This window comes from Sphaeramia orbicularis, chromosome 3 (genome assembly GCF_902148855.1).
Source record: "Sphaeramia orbicularis chromosome 3, fSphaOr1.1, whole genome shotgun sequence".
Classification (NCBI taxonomy): domain Eukaryota; kingdom Metazoa; phylum Chordata; class Actinopteri; order Kurtiformes; family Apogonidae; genus Sphaeramia; species Sphaeramia orbicularis.
The window spans coordinates 57,860,989-57,880,224 of record NC_043959.1 but is presented as its reverse complement, the minus strand read 5'-3'; the positions used below and the strand labels follow the sequence as shown (position 1 = coordinate 57,880,224).

The window sequence follows — 19,236 nt, the reverse complement described above, 5'->3', positions numbered from 1 at the left end:
CACAAGAATCTTTTCTGAGTTCCCTGTTGTCTCCAGGGTTGAAGCAGGATGTTTATGTTTTCATGTACAATTCATGAGTGAGTTGTGTCGTCCACTCCAGGATAACCCCCCACTGTCAGTGTTCAAGCTGAATGACCTCAGTAAAGTCAGTAAAGTCAAATCTGCTGTTCTGTTAAAATTCAGCAGCTTCACTTGTCCAGTGGTTGAACTTCAAATGTTGACTTACTTAAAAATATACATAAATGATTTTAGGTCATAAGAAAAACAATATGAAAAGCTGTTTTTCATTGGGGAAAAAGTCATCCCAGCTGAACTGTCCTGTGTGTGTTGACAGTGTCTCCTGCTTCACCTCCCTGACATTCCAAAGGAGGGAAAAAGTTGGAAGGATGCCCAGTCCATCTGTGCCTCCTTCGAGGGGTCACTGGTTGCAATAGAAGATGAAATTGAACAAGGTGAAGCCACCATACATATCAAGCTGTACAAACATCCACTGAATGGCTAATTTATGTACAGTCAGCGTCACTTTGTCATCTGTTGTTCTGTCGCCTTTAAGAAGGAAAAGCTTGTGTATTTCTGTATGTCTATTTATTTTCCTGTTGTCATGTTATCATTTCTGCAGCCTACATCACGATGCTCCTTCAAGGCAGCTCTGTGGGCGTATGGATCGGTCTGCGGGATGAGGACACCATGAAATGGACCAATGGGAGAGCAGTCACCTACACCAACTGGTCCCCAATTGAACCAAAGAGCTATGTCACTGTAAGATCCTGTTGATAGAGGATTTCTGAACAACACATGTAGACCGACACTGGTGACTCTGTACATGTCATGTTCTCGCATAAGATATGTGTTGGAATGATATTGTGAGACTCAGACATAGTGATTGACCTGTCCAATCCAGAAAAGCACTTTAATACTGTCAGTGTTTGAGCAACTACATCTACCCAGTAGTTCTTGTCCCTGGCCCAAATATGACTAAACTGTGTGCATAGATACTGTATGTTATACATATTTGCACTTTATTCTCAGCTACATGAGCAAAATAAGGTCATGTACAGCACATTCTCACAATATTAGATTGTGTGATTAGATCTTCACCCTTTCTGACTTTGAGCAGACTAGCAGTCTTATCCACACGACCTTTATATCATATGTTGTAGCACAGGGACTGAGATCTGTCAACAAATAGACAGATAGACATGTTTAGAGTTTTATTCTTTTTGTATGTGTATGCTTGTTATGTATGAAATAACCTGAAGGTTAGAATTAGGGTGTGGTTTAGTTTGAACCACAACAATAATTAGTACGAACAGTATGTAGAAAATTAAATCACTCTTCATTGAGTTTCATGGGAAACTTTCAAAATACTATAATATATATTTAATATAGATTTCTCCAACAACAGACGAAAAATAAAATAACTATAAACTTTTATCCAATGCTATAAACATCTTATAAAAGTCAATCATTCCAGATTAATTGCAGGTTTTTCCTTTTTTATGTCTATGTTCATGTAGGGATTGTACACAATGTAGTACCTTTATAGAAAAAAAAAAAAAAAAAAAAAAAAACACAGTAAAAAATAAAAATTTGCATTTTTCATTGTCGAAATCCAAAATATTTGACACCAAAAAGAACTTAGATGTAAAATACATGAACAAATTAGATAAAACTAACAGCAGTATTTCAGTGCGGTGGTCATTAAATATATATGCATTTGTACTGCATTTTCTTGAAAGTACACCAAACAGAAAGTGCCTCAACTAAACATCAATCACCCAAATTAAAGGTGAACTTTTTAATTCATATGTTCCTTCTGAATTCATAGGAGGATGAGTGGCTCAGTGTTGAGGACCCGTTGTGTACTGTTCTGTCCAACAACCATAATTTCCACTTGACTGGGAAGTGGTATGATGAGAAGTGCAGTGAGACTGGGTATGGCTTTGTTTGTCAAAAACCTCAAGGTAGGATTTCTTCAGATTGTTGCTGTTATATTTTTATTCTGTCACTGAATTGGCTTTCATCACTTTTTTTGTGTTGTTTCTGTGACTAGTTTTAGTAAAGTAAAAAGAGATAAACTAAGATATTAAGCTGTTACACACTCAGACGTTTTGCTGCAAATCAAAATGCACCACTGTGAAAAATATTTTAAATATAGAAGATGGGATTACATTTGAGTGCATAGTCATGTATAAAAATTTCCAATTACTGTGGAAAATCAACGCTGACGTATTGATGCTAGTCTCACTTACCAGTCTTTTCCCTTGATACATTCTTTCTTTCCTTTTTGTCTTTTTTCCATCACAGATATATCCAAACCCCCCACCCATTCCTATCACCAACCCCCCACTGATAATATTGAATACAAGAGCCGCAACTACAAGGTTGTGTCTGGCAACATGAGCTGGTACGACGCGATGCAAATGTGCATAGAGAATCATGCTGACCTAGTGAGCATTACAGATGCCTACCACCAGGCTTTCCTTACTGTCCTTGTCAACAGATTGGCCGTTCCACACTGGATTGGACTATACAGTCAAGATGTATGTGTAATTCCTTCTACAAACATGTTTTACACTTCTTTAAGAGGTTAGTGTGGTTTTATGAGATGGTCAGGAAACCCCCAGTTTAGAAATGAAGACATGAGTAACAACATGTAAGCTAAGAAGTGCACTGCTGTGGACAGGATCAGTTGAAGTGTATGTTTGCCTATATTTAGAATATTTTCCCACATGACCTTGCTGCGAAGTGGGACTTTCTTAGAAGGATGCAGTATATTACATACTGCAGTAGATGGTAGGTAGCAGGTATGTAGTAAAGTGATTATGGATAAGTACCACTTACAGTCCCACTTCAGAAAATCTGAACTTACCCTTTTAATGGTATGTGAAAAATATGGATGTTTGCTACAGTGTAATTTGAAAAACCTACATTTGGAGTTAAAATTATGTCTGCACGAGGGGAAATATCTCACCCAGACATTCCCTGAAATAAGTATATACAGTCATTTGTTCAAGATGCCCACTGATTGCTAGTTGCAGTGCTCTCACAAGCGTCTTTTACTCAAGCAGAAGTCCACTAGCATGAGCTGTCACAGCAACCTTAACATTTGGATCCAAGTAACTGAATCCGTGAGGAATGTCTTAGTCATGGAGTGAAATGAACACAGGAAGTGAGGCCACAGATTTTTTCTTAGCCTCTGTTTTCATTGTGTCTGATCCTGTGAGACTTCTATCTTTAAATGTGTTCTTTTAACCAAAATCTGTATAGTATAGTATAGCACAGTACAGTACAGTATAGTATAGCATAGTGTAGTGTAGTGTAGTATAGTGTAGTATAGCATAGTGTAGTGTTGTATAGTATAGTATAGCATTGTCTATTATAGTATAGCATAGTATAGTATACTATAGTGCAGTGTAGTATAGTATAGTAGTATAATATAGCATAGTATAGTATAGAATAGTAGTATAATATAGCATAGTGTAGCAAAGTATAGTATAGAATAGTATAGTATAGTAGTGTAATATAACATAGTATAGTATAGTAGTACAATATAGTATAGAATAGTATAGTAGTATAATATAGCATAGTATAGTAGTACAATATAGTATAGAATAGTATAGTATAGTAGTATAATATAGCATAGTATAGTATAATATAGCATAGCATAGTATAGCATAGCATAGTATAGTACAGTACAGTATAGTATAGTAGTATAATATAGCGTACTACAGCATAGTATAGTATAGTATAGTAGTATAACATAGTATAGTATAGTATAGAATAGTTGTAAAATATAGCATAGTATAGCATAATATAGTAGTACAATACAGAATAGTAAAGAGTAGTATAGTACAATAGTATAATATAGCATAGTATAGTATAGAATAGTAGTATAATATAGCATAGTATAGCATAATATAGTATAGAATAGTATAGTATAGTAGTGTAATACAGCATAGCACAGAATAGCATAGAATAGTATAGTATAGTATAGTAATATAATATAGCATTCTACAGTATAGTATAGTATAGTATAGTATAGTCTAATAGTATAGTATAGTAACTATTTCAGTAAACGGGGTATTGCTTAAAATATTCTGGCACACAGTTGAAAAACTCTTCCCCTCCATATTTTCAGTGGTTTTGTTTATATTTATTACCTCTTCTTCTTGTTCAGACCTGTGCTGACTGACACATCCACTGCTTCTAAAACTCACTGAAGGTGTGTTACATGACTCAGTGATGACTGTGGTTTCCTACAGAGCGGTATCAACTATCAGTGGTCGGACGGCAGTGACACAGTCTACACACACTGGGACGGAGCCGATAATGATGACGACTTTGTGACAGGTGATTGTGTTTACATGGATGTGAGCGGAGGCTGGCGGAGAGCTGACTGTGAATCCACACTACCTGGAGCCCTGTGTCATGTTCCCCCACCAAGTCAGTGCTATTTCAGTGAAACATGAAAATCTGAACATTTGACATTGCACTGTAACATGATTCCTTTATTCACAGTGTGTGAAAATGCACCAATGTCTGCTCTTTCTCACAGTGAATAAAGCATTTAGCACAAACGAGGTGGTGTGTCCCTCAACGTGGGTGAAATTTGGAAATGGCTGTTATAACTTTGAGCCGGTGGTGCAGAGGCTTACACTGGAGGAAGCACGAGAGCACTGCAGACACAAAGGTAGGCAATAGGCATTCATAAACTGTGATTATGGTTATTGTTTACATCTGTAATCAGGATCTATGTCATTTCTGTGCAGTTTCTGTAAGAGTGGCAGAATAATTGGAAATAAAAATGAAATTAGAGTAGTCTGCGCCATCCTTAGATTCAGCGCTGTATTAATACTCCCCCTACAGGTCAAATAGCAAAATTGAAAAAGCAAAAAAAAATCCTTGTTGAGTCCATTAACCCTAAATAGCTGATTTGACTTTATTATGCATTTGTCACTTTTTCAGTGAACACCTCCGATGTTGTAACCATTGAAAATGAGACAGAGAACCGTTTTGTTCTGGAGCAGCTCTGGTCTTTAGGATTCCTTCATCAGACTGTGTGGTTAGGAATGTACTACAACATTGACAGTAAGAATCCATCACATTCCCGTATCACTCGGCTGACGATACCTCTTCCCTGTAATTTCATGTCATAACACAGCATCCTTTGTGTTTTTAGCTGATTCTATGAGCTGGGTGGATGGTTCACCAATGGACTACACCAACTGGCCCAACAAAGCCCCTGACACCAGGATGCTGACTGCAGATACCTGTGTGTCTACCAGGGTGGTTGACGGAGTCTGGTTCCTGTCAAGGTGCACTGAGCGGTTAGGCTTTATCTGCAAAACTGTCTCAAGTAAGTTGAATGAGGGAAACTATATCTAGAAACTCTTGTTTTAAATAATCCCTTTCAGCATAATGCAATCCTGTATTTGACCTTCATGTGTTCCAAAAATATCATGTTTCCTCCTTACTAAAGGGCCAAAGTATCACATCAACAAAGAGAAATTAAACTAAGGGAATATCTGGAATCAATCTTGTGTGGAAAAGAAATGTAGAGTGTAAATAAGATCAGAAAAAGCAAAAACGGCAATCCAGATTTAGAGGTATTATCTCTTTAACCCTTTCATGTACAAATTATGAAAACCTTATTTTTCTTTAATGAATCGTTTTTTTATGGAGTTCCAAAAATGTCCACTCAGCTGGATACCATTTGTTTAATATTTAAAGCAAAGAAAAATGTATTTAAAACCATCATCAGAAAATGATAAGCTGTAAAAATTATGAAATAAAAACATTTTTAATGCAGCTAATCTGATGCTTTCTCACATTTTAACATACTCTAATACTAATTATTACTCACTTCAAGGGGTTATATGCGACAAAAAAAAAAAAAAAAAATTGTTTAAGAAAACTGCTAATTACAGTGATACCAATTAGCAACTGATTTACACTCAAACATCTTGGTGCAGATCAGGTTTATCAAAAACAGTACAGTTACAGTAATAGTATGAATTGAAACCCATGAATATACTTGAGAACAGCTGTAGAATAGCCGTCCACTGTAGTGACCATTATGCATGAAAGGGTTAATGCTAAGGTACAGTTGAAAACAGGTCTTAGCTTCAAGTGGTCATAGTTTAAAACTCTCATTCACATGCATTGAAATTTCTAATTGTTGAACAATGTACTATTCTGATATAAACCGTATGGTAAATATCTATGGCACTGACCAAACATCCGCTGCTCATGTTATTTTGTAGCTGTAACTGGATCTATTACCAGTCAATAGTGACATAAGAAGCAGGTATAATGATCTAGTAAAACAAATAAAGGCTCTGTATGCTCTGTAGCGTCTGGTCCCAAATACTGGGTCAGGACACAAAGATGGATCATGGGAAACTTATTTTCGGCAGCCACATTTCAATAAACAAAGTACTATTGACATAACTTAAATGCTCATTTTAATAACTGAGAAAAAATTGAGATCTGGCCTAAATGCATTTATTTTGTCTCAGCTGTAAAGTATTTACACGAGTATGTGTTTTCTATAACACATGCATAAAACAAAAATATATTTCAGTTAACATACCTCTTCAGCGTTACCTGATTTACCTATACAAGATAACACTATAATATAGTGATTGATTCGTGATTTATAGTAGATAAGGTGTGCTTTATGAATTGGCCCGTGTTGGTTTTACACTTATAAATAATAGATCCTCAGGGGAAAGAAAAAAAAAAAGTCTTCAAAATTCGGCTCTCTAGGTAATTATAGACCCTTCTAGTGCACTGACCCGTGGGGAACCATGAGTCATATTAATACTGATATTTAGGGACTGAAGTTAGTAAATGCGTTGTTCCTGTTTTTAACTTCATTTCCTGCCATGCAGTGTGGTACTGCGCTTACCATCAACCGAGCTACGTAAGGGTATTGCATTTCAAAATGACTAATATCTCCCAAAATATTGGTCCTATCAACTTTCTGAGAGATTTAGGCAAGGCAAATTTATTTGTATAGCACAATTCATACACAGGGCAATTCACAGTGCTTTACAAAAATGGAAGAGACAGGTTAAAAACACACAATTACAATTAAAACATGTGAGTTAATGTGGAGATGGGACTATTCCTCAACTGTAGGTACCAAATTGGCCAGTTAAAAACGTCTACATTTCTCAGAACTGTGCGGATACGCGCGCACACACACACACACACACACACACACACACACACACACACAGACACACAGACACTCTGAGACCTTCCAGTATGATGATATAGATGTTGCTGTTTAATTATACTGACATTCATTACACATGATAAAGTTACTCCGGTTGTATCAGGTCACATGCATCAGACATCCACGTCTTTCCCTGTATTTTTCACTGCATTTGTGTTAGGATTGAAATATCTAAAATCCCAAACGGGTTGTCACTCTAAAGCAGGCATGGAAGGTTTCTCAGCAACACTGCCATATTTGTATTCAAACATTGTTTGTGTATTCTTTCAAGACAGAAATTATTTAATTTACAGCATTACTGGTCATTGCCTCAACAAAGTTTACATCCCTTCCCACACCCTGGAAAGTAATTCAACACAGCATAGAATAGAAAAGTCTGACCTACAGTTGATACATTAACATAGACAGTTGAACAGATTGATCTATTTAAGGTGGACAGGATTGCTCTAAATGCCAGTAAAGTCAATGTAGTTACTGTAGGTGCATTGTTTTTGGAAGAGCATCCTCACTAATGAATTTCCATGAAATACAGTGAGTTTCTTTTTTTTTTCTTGGTTCCTATAACGCGCTGTGAATACCCAAGATGATATGTGATAAGTTAAATTGAACATTACTGCATTGTGTTCTTTTTCAGATGTAATTACTGAAGTGGAAGTGGAGCCGTTAAATGGTAAAGTGCACTTACTGAACATTGCAATGCCTGGAAAGCTTATAGATCAATTAAGGTGTCCTATATGTACCAAGGCATGAGCACTATACATATTTTGACAGTGTGCACAGCTAGAATCTGAGCAAGTGTGCTATATGTCATTGAAACTGTTATGTAATATGATGCATGCAACAAGTATACCATATTTATGTGTTTACACATGATTTTAAGAGTGCAGTCATACCACATATCATACTAACCAAAATACAGTTGTGCTCATAATTTTACATACTCTAGTGGAATTTATGATTCTTTGACCATTTTTCACAGAATATGAATGATAATACAAAAACTTTTCTTTCACTCGTGGCTGATGGTCTAGTGAAGCCGTTAATTATCAAACAAATGTGTTTGCTTTTTTTAAATCATACTGATAGCAGAAACGATCCAAATGACCCTCATCATAAGTTTACATACCCTAGTTCTTAATCCTCTGTGTCAGCCCCTTTAACGTCAATGACAGCTTGAAGTCTTTTGTGGTAGTTGTGGATGAGGCACTTTAGTTTCTCAGATGGTAAAGCTGCCCATTCTTCTTGGCAAAACACCTTTAGTTCCTTTAAGATTTTGGGTTTTTTTGCATGAACTGCATCTTTTTTATTCTTTTTTTATAATTTAACCTTTATTTAATCAGGGAAAAAAATCCCATTGAGATTAAGAACCTCTTTTCCAAGGGAGTCCTGGCCAAGAGGCAGCATGAAATACAACACACAGTTACAACATACAATAATTGTAAAAAAAAAAAAAAACAAGTGCAAGTCATTGAGTTAGACTCTAGCACTCTGAGTTTGGATTTAACAGTATTCAAAGAGATCAATTCAGTCAGTTTCCAGTCTTTTAGCAAATATTCCATGTACAAGGAGCAGAGTAGACAAATGCTCTTTTCCCCAGCTCTGTACGGGCGAATGGCACAAAGAAGAACAAATGCTCATTTGATTGCACACAATTAGAATCAACACTTCTTTTTATTAACCTACAGATATAGGAAGGTAATAGTCCAAGTATGGCCTTGCAAATAAAGGTGTACCAGTGTCCCAGCCTCCTAGTGGACAGGGCAGGCCAACCCACACGGAAATAGAATTTACAGTGATGTGTCATGGCTTTAGAATTAGTATTAAACCTCAGAGACCACCCCCAAAGTGGCTGGATATTGAGGTCAGGAGACTGAGATGGCCACTCCTTCACCTTCACTTTTTTCTGTTGTAGCCAACGACAGGTCGACTTGGCCTTGTGTTTTGGGTCATTGTCCTGTTGGAACATCCAAGACCGTCCCATGCACATTCTGTCAGGGTATGTAACCTTATGAGCACAACTGTATTACTACAAAAAGTTGTGTTGTGTGTTTTAGGTTTGCATCATGGTATCATCCCCGCTGCAGTGCTGGTGGCTGTAGTGATCTTTGCCCTGCTGGCAGGAGCGATGTGGTTTGCATACCGGAGGAACGCTGCACGTTTTCGGGGAATCCCTGCAATTGGCAGCGCTTACTACAGACAAACCAGTTCACAGGCGACAGAGTCGGATGGAAACGTGCTGATCACAGACTTAGAAGCTCACTCAGGAGAATAGCAAACAATGACTCTGCTTTTTTTAGGACTGCCTTATTGTTCTCCTCTTCTTTTTCTGTTTCTCACTATTTCACCATCAGGTATGAATGCCCAAGACACTGTAAAGCTGTGATGCTGACTCCTCAGGACAGTGGTGAGAATGACAGCAAATGTTTTTTTAATAATATGTTTGAAGGATTTCTGTTGCTTCCTGCCGTTCATTCAGATGTTCACATTAATGTGCTGACTCATTTTAATATTACGAAGATTAAAGAAATGGTCAATATATTAAATTTCTTGTAAAAACAGTATTAAAGAAGGGATGCTCGAATGCTTTAAACTTAAGGTACTTAACTCAACCTGGTATACTTCTACAGTGTTTGGATGTAGACAATCGAACCTGGAAAACAGTATTACATTGAAGGTTAAAGGTTTTGTCTTCCATTAATGAGAGGCTAGCATATTTGACTTTTTAAAGGTGATTGTAATGTTAAGGATTCTATTGTTTTTGTAGCATGTCTCAGTTTTGTCAGTATTACTTTTTTTGTTATTGTGTACTGAACATTGTTATCAGAGATTTTTTAAAACATGTTTTATGGAAATATGTAAAGCACAATTTACACATGGGGCTTTTATTTTTGTCTTTTTCATTTACTTCTGCTGATGCAAAACAAATTATAAGATGTATTTTGCACAATTTTTCATGTTTTAATAAATTGAAGGTAGGCCTAATAAACCGCTGTTATTACTGAGTTGCTGTAGAGGGCCTGCTGTATGAATTCCTCTGTGTATACAGTCGCAGGAAAAATTATTAAACCATCAAATGTCATCCAAAACAATGATTATGCAATCAAGTACTAACTCCTGTGTGTATCATGTGACTAAAACAGACAAAAAAAGAAAACATGGAACGCCTAAGCACTGTTTTTGGCAGTACAGTGCCATAGATATTGATGTAAGAACTGAAGTGATTTTGGTTTTTATCAAGAAAACATGGAAAATGTCTAGATATCAGCTCTTAAAATAAACTCTCATGAGCTATTTTTGTTGTTATCATTATATTTGTCCAAACAAATGTACTTTTAGTTGTACCAGGCATTAAAATGAACAAGAAATTGAAGAAAAAAAGAGTGGTCTAATAATTTTCCTGCAACCATGTCATGCTGTTTCACCACTGAATCATTTTGCTGCTCCATTTTAATGATGATTTGATAGGTTCATTACAGCTTGAGAATGACATGTTCTCTGCACTGCAAAAATCAAAATCATACCAAGTGTATTTTTCTCATTTTCAGTCAAAATATCTCATCACACTGAAAATAACACAATTACTGAAAGAGTATTTTTTCAATGACATATAAGAGCTTATTTTTAGACAACAGATCTTGAAAATTTTATTTCAAGAAATCTTACCAAGATCATTTTCACTTGTTCCATTGGCAGATTTTTTTGTTTGTTTGTTTAATTCAAGCAAAAAAAATCTGCCAATGGAACAAGTGAAAATGATCTTGGTAAGATTTCTTGAAATAAGATTTTCAAGATTTGTCATCTGAAAATAAGTTGTTATATCTCACTGAAAAGTTACCCTGTAGGTGATTATCTTATTTTAAGTGTGATGAGATATTTTGACTAGAAATGAGAAAAATACACTTGGTAAGATTTGGATTTTTGCAGTGTTATTCAAAAGAGAAGATCATAATAATCACTGAAAATACCAGGAAAACAAAATGATTTGTGGAGTAAAATTTAATAATTGTTGTTGCATCATATTGCTAGGATTGATTTTTGTGAGCAGGAAAAGTCAGTCATGATGTTTTACTCTTATATTTAAATCTCTCCATGGCTGAGAAGGCCACATATTTTGTGAAAAACAGAGATTGATTTCAGAAATACACACCTTGAGACATTTGTGATCTAAATATAGGCTTTTACAGAATCTAACCAAAGGAAAGATGAGACAGTAAACTACAGATATTGACAGTTCTTCAGACAGTTGACAGTATCTATAATCATCTGTTATGATAATATGTAAAGTCATTAACAATTCACATCATCTGCTGCGGTTAAAAAAAAGACATGTATATATATATATGCCGTGTTCTGTTACGGACTTTCTATTCAGTTTTCGGATGAAATGCACTGCTACTACTACGCATTGCGTGTGTTTTGATGTGCGGAAATAACCAAGTGGGCGTGAAGTGGCAGTGAAGGAAATATGGCTATCAGAGAATGTGGAAAGAGGGTACAGTCCCACGGAAAGCGTCGGAAGGCACAGCACAGACGGAGTATCTTTAAACTGCTTTCAAAGTAAAGGGCATGTGAAAAAGGCATTGGAGTAGACCGTGTTGAGCTGTTTGTATTAATACTGTGTGGATTTAGATGAAAGAGAGGGACAAACTTCACTATTATGACACGTATAACTGAGAATCTCAACTGAAATACACAGGTAAAATTCATTAGTGTAAATAAAATAACATTAATTCAACAGTTAAGTTACAGGATTTAGCCGAAGCTAGCTAACTAATGCTAGCTAGCTACATTGAAATATTGATAATTGTTTTGACCAGCTAATATACTTAAAGTCATGCTGGGGCACTGTATTATAGTTATACGATTATCATGTAATTAAGTGAATAAAAAAACCGTTCATGTTCGGTTTATTAGTTTTCCTTAGCTTTATTTCGGATGCTAAACCGGAAGTAGTTTCCTTTCTCTTTAGCTAGCGGCGTTGGTTGACGGTGCTGACGGAGCGGGACTCTGGATAACACAGTTGACAGCTGGGTGTACTAGGATAGGTTTGCTATCTGATCACTTTCACTTTGGAGATCAGCTATCGATCGACCTATATTTACAGCTCAATATCCTGGAAAGGCACTTTCTGCATGAATCCGGACAGGGGACTCTGTCGTGACCATGCTGAAAATGTCCAAAGCGACACTTTGCCTTTGTTTGTTGATTGTGTGGGAGACAACAGTATTTTTGGGAACTTGCTCCACGGCAGCTACAAGTTTTGGTAAGTATAACTGCTTCTTGTAAAAAAAAAACTCTTTAAATATTTTGTCACATAATCTAATTCAGACAATGACTAAGTCGTTTTGGACTTGAGTTTCAGCTCTGTTGCTTAATAACTTAGCGTTAGTCCACATACACGCAACATGAATCTGAGGACAATAGCCATAAACCCGCTAAATTTACAACAAGGCGAGGCAGATACGAACACACATTTTAAAAGTAGTCCATTTGTTTATTGTTAATGTGAACTGTATTCACAGCCCCTGTTGTGAGTTTAATGCCACATCAAAATATGACAGGTCATACAAATTGCACACTCATTCCTTCTTGCCCCAGTAGTTCTAAAGTGTTAATGTTTACACCTGGAATTATGGAGAATAGCTACTGTTTACTGCTCATGACATGAAATGTGAAATTAAAGAATAAATGGATGGATGGCCCTAAAGCATTAATGTGATATTGCCAAGTTTAAGAATATCTGCGTATTGAACTGCACACGTTCCACTTTTACTTTCGATATATAGTTAATCACATATGTATTTATTATCTGTCTCTAACTGCTGCCTAAAATCAAAGTCAGAACCTTAAAACCCCCAACCCAAGAAAAAAATGACACCACTCACCTGCATATGGACGTATAGATATTTATTTTTGTTACGGGAATCATATATTAAGTAAACGTGTGCATTGCCTTAATGTCTCTGCTCAACATTTAAGGCAACATGCTGCTGTCTAACCAACCAGGAAGTAATGTACACAAAGGTATATTTAAAGCAAGTTTATTGAAATGGGCTATTCTGGTAAAGTACCCACCAAATGTTGGTTTACATTTGGAAAGGAAAACTGTTCTCATATTTGTGAAGTCCCTAAATTCCCCTCCAAAATGGAAATGACACTAGTCAAGAACAGATGGGGCCTGTTGTTTTCAAGAATAACTGGAATTTCATGTGTACGGAGCCACTAAAATAAACTATTTTTATATTTAAAAAAACAACAACAAAAAAGCAAGTCATCTGAATTTTGGCCAGCCCAGAGTTTAGCGATTTGTTGTCAAACTTGTGATTCCTCTTTCTGTCCCATCATCACAGACGAGGATGCTTTCACCATCCAGCACTCTGACACAAAGAAGTGCCTCGGTACAGGAGATTCAGCTGACCTGATTCTCTCCACCTGCACCTTAAACAGCAAGTCTCAGCTATGGAAGTGGGGTTCGGGTCACCGGCTCTTTCATGTGGCCACAACCCAATGCCTGGCTTTGAACCTGCGCACTAAGGCATTGTCCTTAGTTGACTGTGGGTCTAACATGCTGCTGTGGTGGCGTTGTTTGAATGAGGCAGTTTACACGGTCTATCAAATGGGTCTGGTGGTCAGCAATGGCAAAGTTACTGTCAAGAGAGATTCTGAGGAAGCCTGGGTTCGAGGAGGATCCCAGGATAACATCTGCCAGAGGCCATACCGTGGTAAGCGTGGTTTCTCTTCTGTTATCTGAGAGATAATACAAAGACATCAGCACTCTGAAAAGTACTTCAGACACACAGTGAAGGAATAAAAACCAGATTAAATGCATTTTAAATCAGCCACAGAATCCACTTCCTTGGTTTTATGTGAAGTCATTCCAACATACATTATCTTACATCCCAAACTACAAACTGCATTTAGGTGTCTCCTCAGCAGGTTACTATGTCATTTGAACAAACTGGTTTTCTAACATTTTTTTTAACCAGTACCTAACTAGTGGTTTATCCTCATTCCAATCAAGTGCTGAATGGTTATGGCTGGAAACAACAGGGTGTACCAAATTCATTATGAACATAACTCCCATAAACATTTAAGTCTCAAGCATTTTATAACGCTTTTCTGAATTTTTGGGGAATTCCTTGGTATACTTCCTGATGTAGCTTTTTCTTGGTTTCACATGCTGTTTTATTACGTGTGGTGTACAGTCCAGCATAAATGACTACACACTTGAAGGAGACACCTACACTCTACACTAAATATGTCAGTTTAAAGAATTTCACCTTGTTTTGTGTGACATTTCAAACCACTTATTAGATTGCAGACGATGTAATTCCGAGATTATGTCATAAATTTGCCAGCAGGGGCAGTTAAAAAAAACAAAAAGACAGTGAAATAGGCTACTTTTGTGTACTAAAACTGTATGTTTTTTTCAACCAAAAATAGCTGGTAGAAGGTAGAAAAAGTTAGAATTTACACTCTTGATTTTTCTATTCTAGATTGTTTAATTTCAATAGGACCTTTTGTGGTCTAAAATCTAATTTACATGTAAATAACTGTTTTGGAAAAGCACTTTAAATGAAACTGCAATAAAATACATTTAACCCATAGACACATATATTTAGATGCATGCACAGAGTGTGAGCGGTTCGTCATAATAAAACATATACTGTATATGTAACTATGCATAATGGACATATGGACCCCCTATAGACATAATAATAAACCCTTGTATTTACCAAGTTAAAGGATTTGATGCGTGCTTAGACTGAGGTTCTTATCTGTTAAATGTGTACTATAGTCAGGTACTTTCATTATCTGTATTGGTGCAAAAAGGCAAGACTAATCCAAATGCAAGTGGGCTGTTATTTTCTAACTTATGTGTTTATAATTTCATGAACCAAAACAGTCCCAACAGGTTGTGCAGCGGGTGTTTACTTTAAGTTGCTCTCATTATCTTATTATTGTTGACGTTATCTGCCTCTTGTGTGTTTTTGTACGGAGAATGAGAAGAATTTGGAGCAAGACATTAAATGTGTCTTTTAACAAATCACAGATGGGACATATTTTTCATTTGTTGAAGTGGTATGAATGCCAAAGGTTTTTAATAAGTGTTTGTCTTTTCTGCTTACTTGTCCTTTCATGTCTCTATGTAGTCATCCACACAACCAATGGAAACTCTGCTGGCGCTCCCTGTGATTTCCCCTTCAAATACAACGACACCTGGTATCATGGATGCCTCCCACATGTAGAAAACCCTGGTCTGTCCTGGTGTTCAACCACCCCTGACTATGACAAAGACAGAAAGAATGGAGACTGTCTAATATATGGCATGTACTATTTTTACTTTTCAAGAAATCCAGTGTGGGAAACATTGAGCACTCCCTTTGAAAATGTTGTGACAAACTACTTTTGTATCCAGTTGTTTTTGTTTTTTTTTTTTTTTCTTTTTTAGCTTTTTCTTTATTTATGTAGTTTTGGCTGATAAAAACACACTCATATTAATAAAAAAATTGCATGTATAAACAGACACACATTGAAATTGACACTTTTGTTTTGACTTTGCAGAAGAGGGTTGCCAGACTCTGTTTGAGGGACCAGAAGGGAAAACCTGCTATGAGTTTGTTCCTTTTGCCGCAGTGACCTGGCAAGAAGCTTTGGACTCATGTCGTAGCCAGGGAGCGGATCTGCTCAGTGTGTCAGGGCCAGAGGATCTCCATTCCGAAACCTGTAAGATGGAATAGTTTACTTGAACCACTCATGTCATCTTCCTTTATACTTCATGGTCTTCACCTCCAAGACGCTTCAATATGTAACTAATGTACAAATTAATAGCTTGTAAATAATATAAACTGTATTTAAAACATGTTGGCAGAGTTATAGAAACACTGTTTAGGCCTTTCAAGTGTTTTTAAAAGTAAAATAAGAATTAAAAAAGGGCTGTTGTCTAAGCTGAAAGAGTGTCGTACAACTCCAGAAATTCTATTTATTTTGGATGTGAATGGCAGGAAAAAACGTTTAATTTGGATATGACCTCTGCCTTCTCTGCTTTTGTAACAATTTATTTTGAGAAAAAGAAGAGAAAGAGAAGCGGTTATTTTATTCTCGTCCAAACATTGTGCAAAAATAAAAGCCATTCATTATTTCTTATGGTCTGAATAGCATTTCAAATTGTGCAGCCGACGTAGTTGTTATCCTTAATATTTTTTTAGCTTTTATATTTAATCATTGATTTTTAGGGAAGTATTTTCATTCCCCATTTTCATTACAGGGACCTTCAAATTGACATATCTGTCAGTCTCATTTAATTGAAAGACAATATGATTTCTAAAAAAGAAAAAAAAAAGCTCTTTATACCGTTACTTTTGTGTCTTCACCTTCCTGTGTGGGTGTTCGTGAATTTAGCTTTTTCTTAACTTTCCAACTGACAGAAAACCATCTGTTTAAATGAGTGAACAAATGACCTCATTAGCATAGAATAGGTTTCTCCCAATTTGCTTTCCAAATCCTCTGCATGTAGTTGTATAGGTAATTAGAAGAGATTCATCAAACAGTCCCCCTTCAGTATTTAGTAATGCTGCAGTTGTAGATGTTGCGGGAAACCCATGTGTTTTTGCTGCTTTTTCTTCCTCAGCTTATTGTTTAATTATTGTCTGTGAAATGTGCTGAGTTTTTTGAGTGATAAATAATGCCATATTCTAAAACATAATGACAGTAATCTGATTGATTAGTATCTATCTTATGTCATGATGATGTCACTGGCCCATGTCCAGTGACATCATCATGTTTTCTTAGGTCAGCATTACTAGCAGCTAGAGAACACAGCTCTTTCACTGCTTCTTCAGCAATATGATACTTTCTTTGCACTTGATGCTTTAGAGAAGTTGAAAACCACATCAAGGATGACAAGTGTGGCTCCAGTAGCTGCAGTTCCCTTTATAAGTATGACTGTCCTTCCTGAAGTAGAAGAACAGTCATATTTAAAACTGACACTATTTCAGGCGTTTTTTAAAATGGCCTGAGTTTCACTGCGTTAATACACACACACACACACACACACACACAGTCATTGTCATCCCCTCTCTCTTCCTCACCCATTTTGTAGTATCTGTGCGTTTGTCATCAATGGGTTATGTATTATTCTTTTACATTCTTTGATGTGCTGTTTTGCAGTTTTGGATGGGCTTGGCAGAATGCCTGAGAGGATGTGGATCGGCCTTCATCAGTTAGACACTTCTCAGGGCTGGCAGTGGTCAGACGGCTCACCTTTCTTCTTTCTCCGTTGGGAAGAAGGTGATGTTTGTTATTTTAGCTTTTTTATGTCTGTCCTCCTCATGTCTTGCTTTTTAAACTTTTAGTTAATGCTGTTAGTTAATATTTAATGGTGTTTTTAACTGCATGTTTTGCAAGACACGACAAACCCATAATGATCTTAAAGGGTTTAATGTTGTTGAAAAATTTAGGTCAGATGTCTAAATGCTGGATCATTGACCTACATTGTGATGAACTAGGACTATTTTCATGCAACTCAGTTTGCAGGCTGTTTTACACTCTTCCTGTTCATGTGTCTCTGTTTCTTGTTTTCTGAGCGCACCTGCTCAGTGGTGCAATGGAGCTTTTTGAATCATCTTTGATCTGCTGTTTCTATAAAGTGAAACATGGTGTCAGTCAGGAAAACAATGAGGCCAGTGTTGTGAAGAAGCTCATTGTGCCTGGTTATTGGAGACAATGTGGCACTGGAATTGTTAGTGTTGCTGAATAACCCATTAACAGTACTGAATGGAACGCTTTATAAAGCCTGTATCTAAGCCTATAGTAAAATATTCTGCTGCTGTCTCAGAGGGTAGGTGGTCTTATACTGCAGGGTGAACATTAGTGATAGTGTGGCCCTCTGACCTTCCCCTGATATGGCAAGGCAAGGCAGGTTTATTTATATAGCACATTTCATGTACAAGACAATTCAAAGTGCTTTACATGAAACATTAAAAGCATTACAGCAGGAAAGCAATGAAAAGTATAGGCATGAGAAAAAAACAGATAAAAAGATAAAACAGATAAAAACTTTAAGCTTAAAAGAAACAGTGCAGATCTGAACTTCTGAATAAAAACTGTATTCAAATGCAGCTGATATGATATGAACTCTTTGTGGTTGCTATAATTTACATCAATATTGCTTGCAGCACTACACCATTGGACTGCCACAGAAAGGAAAGTCTGGTTGTTTCGCTTCTTGATAACTGGAATGATCATTGCTGATGAATGCCACATATCTGCACTGCTTCAGCAGTCAAAATGTGATTAATTTTTTATTTTTTGCATGTGGTGATGTGATTGACAGATATGCCATCCACCTCCATGATTACTGAGTCAGACTGTGGAGTCCTTAATATGAATCAGAACTATGAATCAGAGTCATGCAACCAACGACTACCATACATCTGCAAGAAGACTGTCAATGCCTCTCACACTCCATCAGAAGGTAAGCTAGCTCTTGTCTTTCCTGTCTGGGCATACTTTTTTACTCACACTGCTCCCAGAAACAATGCAACGGATCTCAAAGCTGCTAGTAGCCTGTAAATCCTGATTGTTAATCCCGTGTGACCAAAGTTTGGCCTACTCTCAAAAGGACAAAGGACACTCCCTTTTACATATGTGTCTTTGCTCCTTTTCCAGAGGTTTTCTACTTTCTTCCTCGCAAAAGGGTTTTTGTCAGATGCTATACACTAGTGGTATTCAAAGTGGTGAACAGGGAAACTAAGGGGTCCACAAGTCATAATCACAAGATCTGTAAAATAATTTTCTATAAATTATAAAATTTTGTTTAATCGTTAGAGGTGTATATCTGGGGACAATTTGCACCAAAGAATGATTGTGTCCAGTATTCCTCCCACATCACCTTTTGGACAAATAAGAATGTAACGCATCATGTTAGTCTGTCATGAATAATTCAGGGCACAACAAACTGCTTCTATTTATCTTGACCTTGTAGCCAG

At 36.6% G+C, this 19,236-nt stretch overlaps 2 protein-coding genes across 3 annotated transcripts in view; both read left to right on the top strand.

The window, feature by feature from the left end:
• pla2r1 (phospholipase A2 receptor 1) overlaps positions 1 to 10,257 on the top strand; it is a 43,164-nt gene extending 32,907 nt beyond the window's left edge. Inside the window, 10 exon segments of the mRNA XM_030162660.1 lie at positions 335 to 452; positions 620 to 759; positions 1,829 to 1,964; positions 2,308 to 2,543; positions 4,266 to 4,446; positions 4,559 to 4,693; positions 4,969 to 5,091; positions 5,183 to 5,359; positions 7,881 to 7,916; positions 9,301 to 10,257. Coding sequence (XP_030018520.1) covers positions 335 to 452; positions 620 to 759; positions 1,829 to 1,964; positions 2,308 to 2,543; positions 4,266 to 4,446; positions 4,559 to 4,693; positions 4,969 to 5,091; positions 5,183 to 5,359; positions 7,881 to 7,916; positions 9,301 to 9,518 — 1,500 coding nt within the window. The 3' untranslated portion in view covers positions 9,519 to 10,257.
• A 1,975-nt stretch (positions 10,258 to 12,232) lies between these two features.
• The window catches only part of ly75 (lymphocyte antigen 75), a 30,849-nt gene continuing 23,845 nt past the window's right edge, over positions 12,233 to 19,236 (top strand). For both annotated transcript variants that reach the window (XM_030162652.1, XM_030162642.1), the window contains exons 1-6: positions 12,233 to 12,509; positions 13,597 to 13,968; positions 15,400 to 15,573; positions 15,812 to 15,973; positions 17,417 to 17,536; positions 18,582 to 18,722. In XM_030162652.1, the coding sequence (XP_030018512.1) occupies positions 12,410 to 12,509; positions 13,597 to 13,968; positions 15,400 to 15,573; positions 15,812 to 15,973; positions 17,417 to 17,536; positions 18,582 to 18,722 (1,069 nt within the window). In that variant the 5' untranslated portion in view covers positions 12,233 to 12,409. The remainder of the gene's footprint in view (positions 12,510 to 13,596; positions 13,969 to 15,399; positions 15,574 to 15,811; positions 15,974 to 17,416; positions 17,537 to 18,581; positions 18,723 to 19,236) is intronic.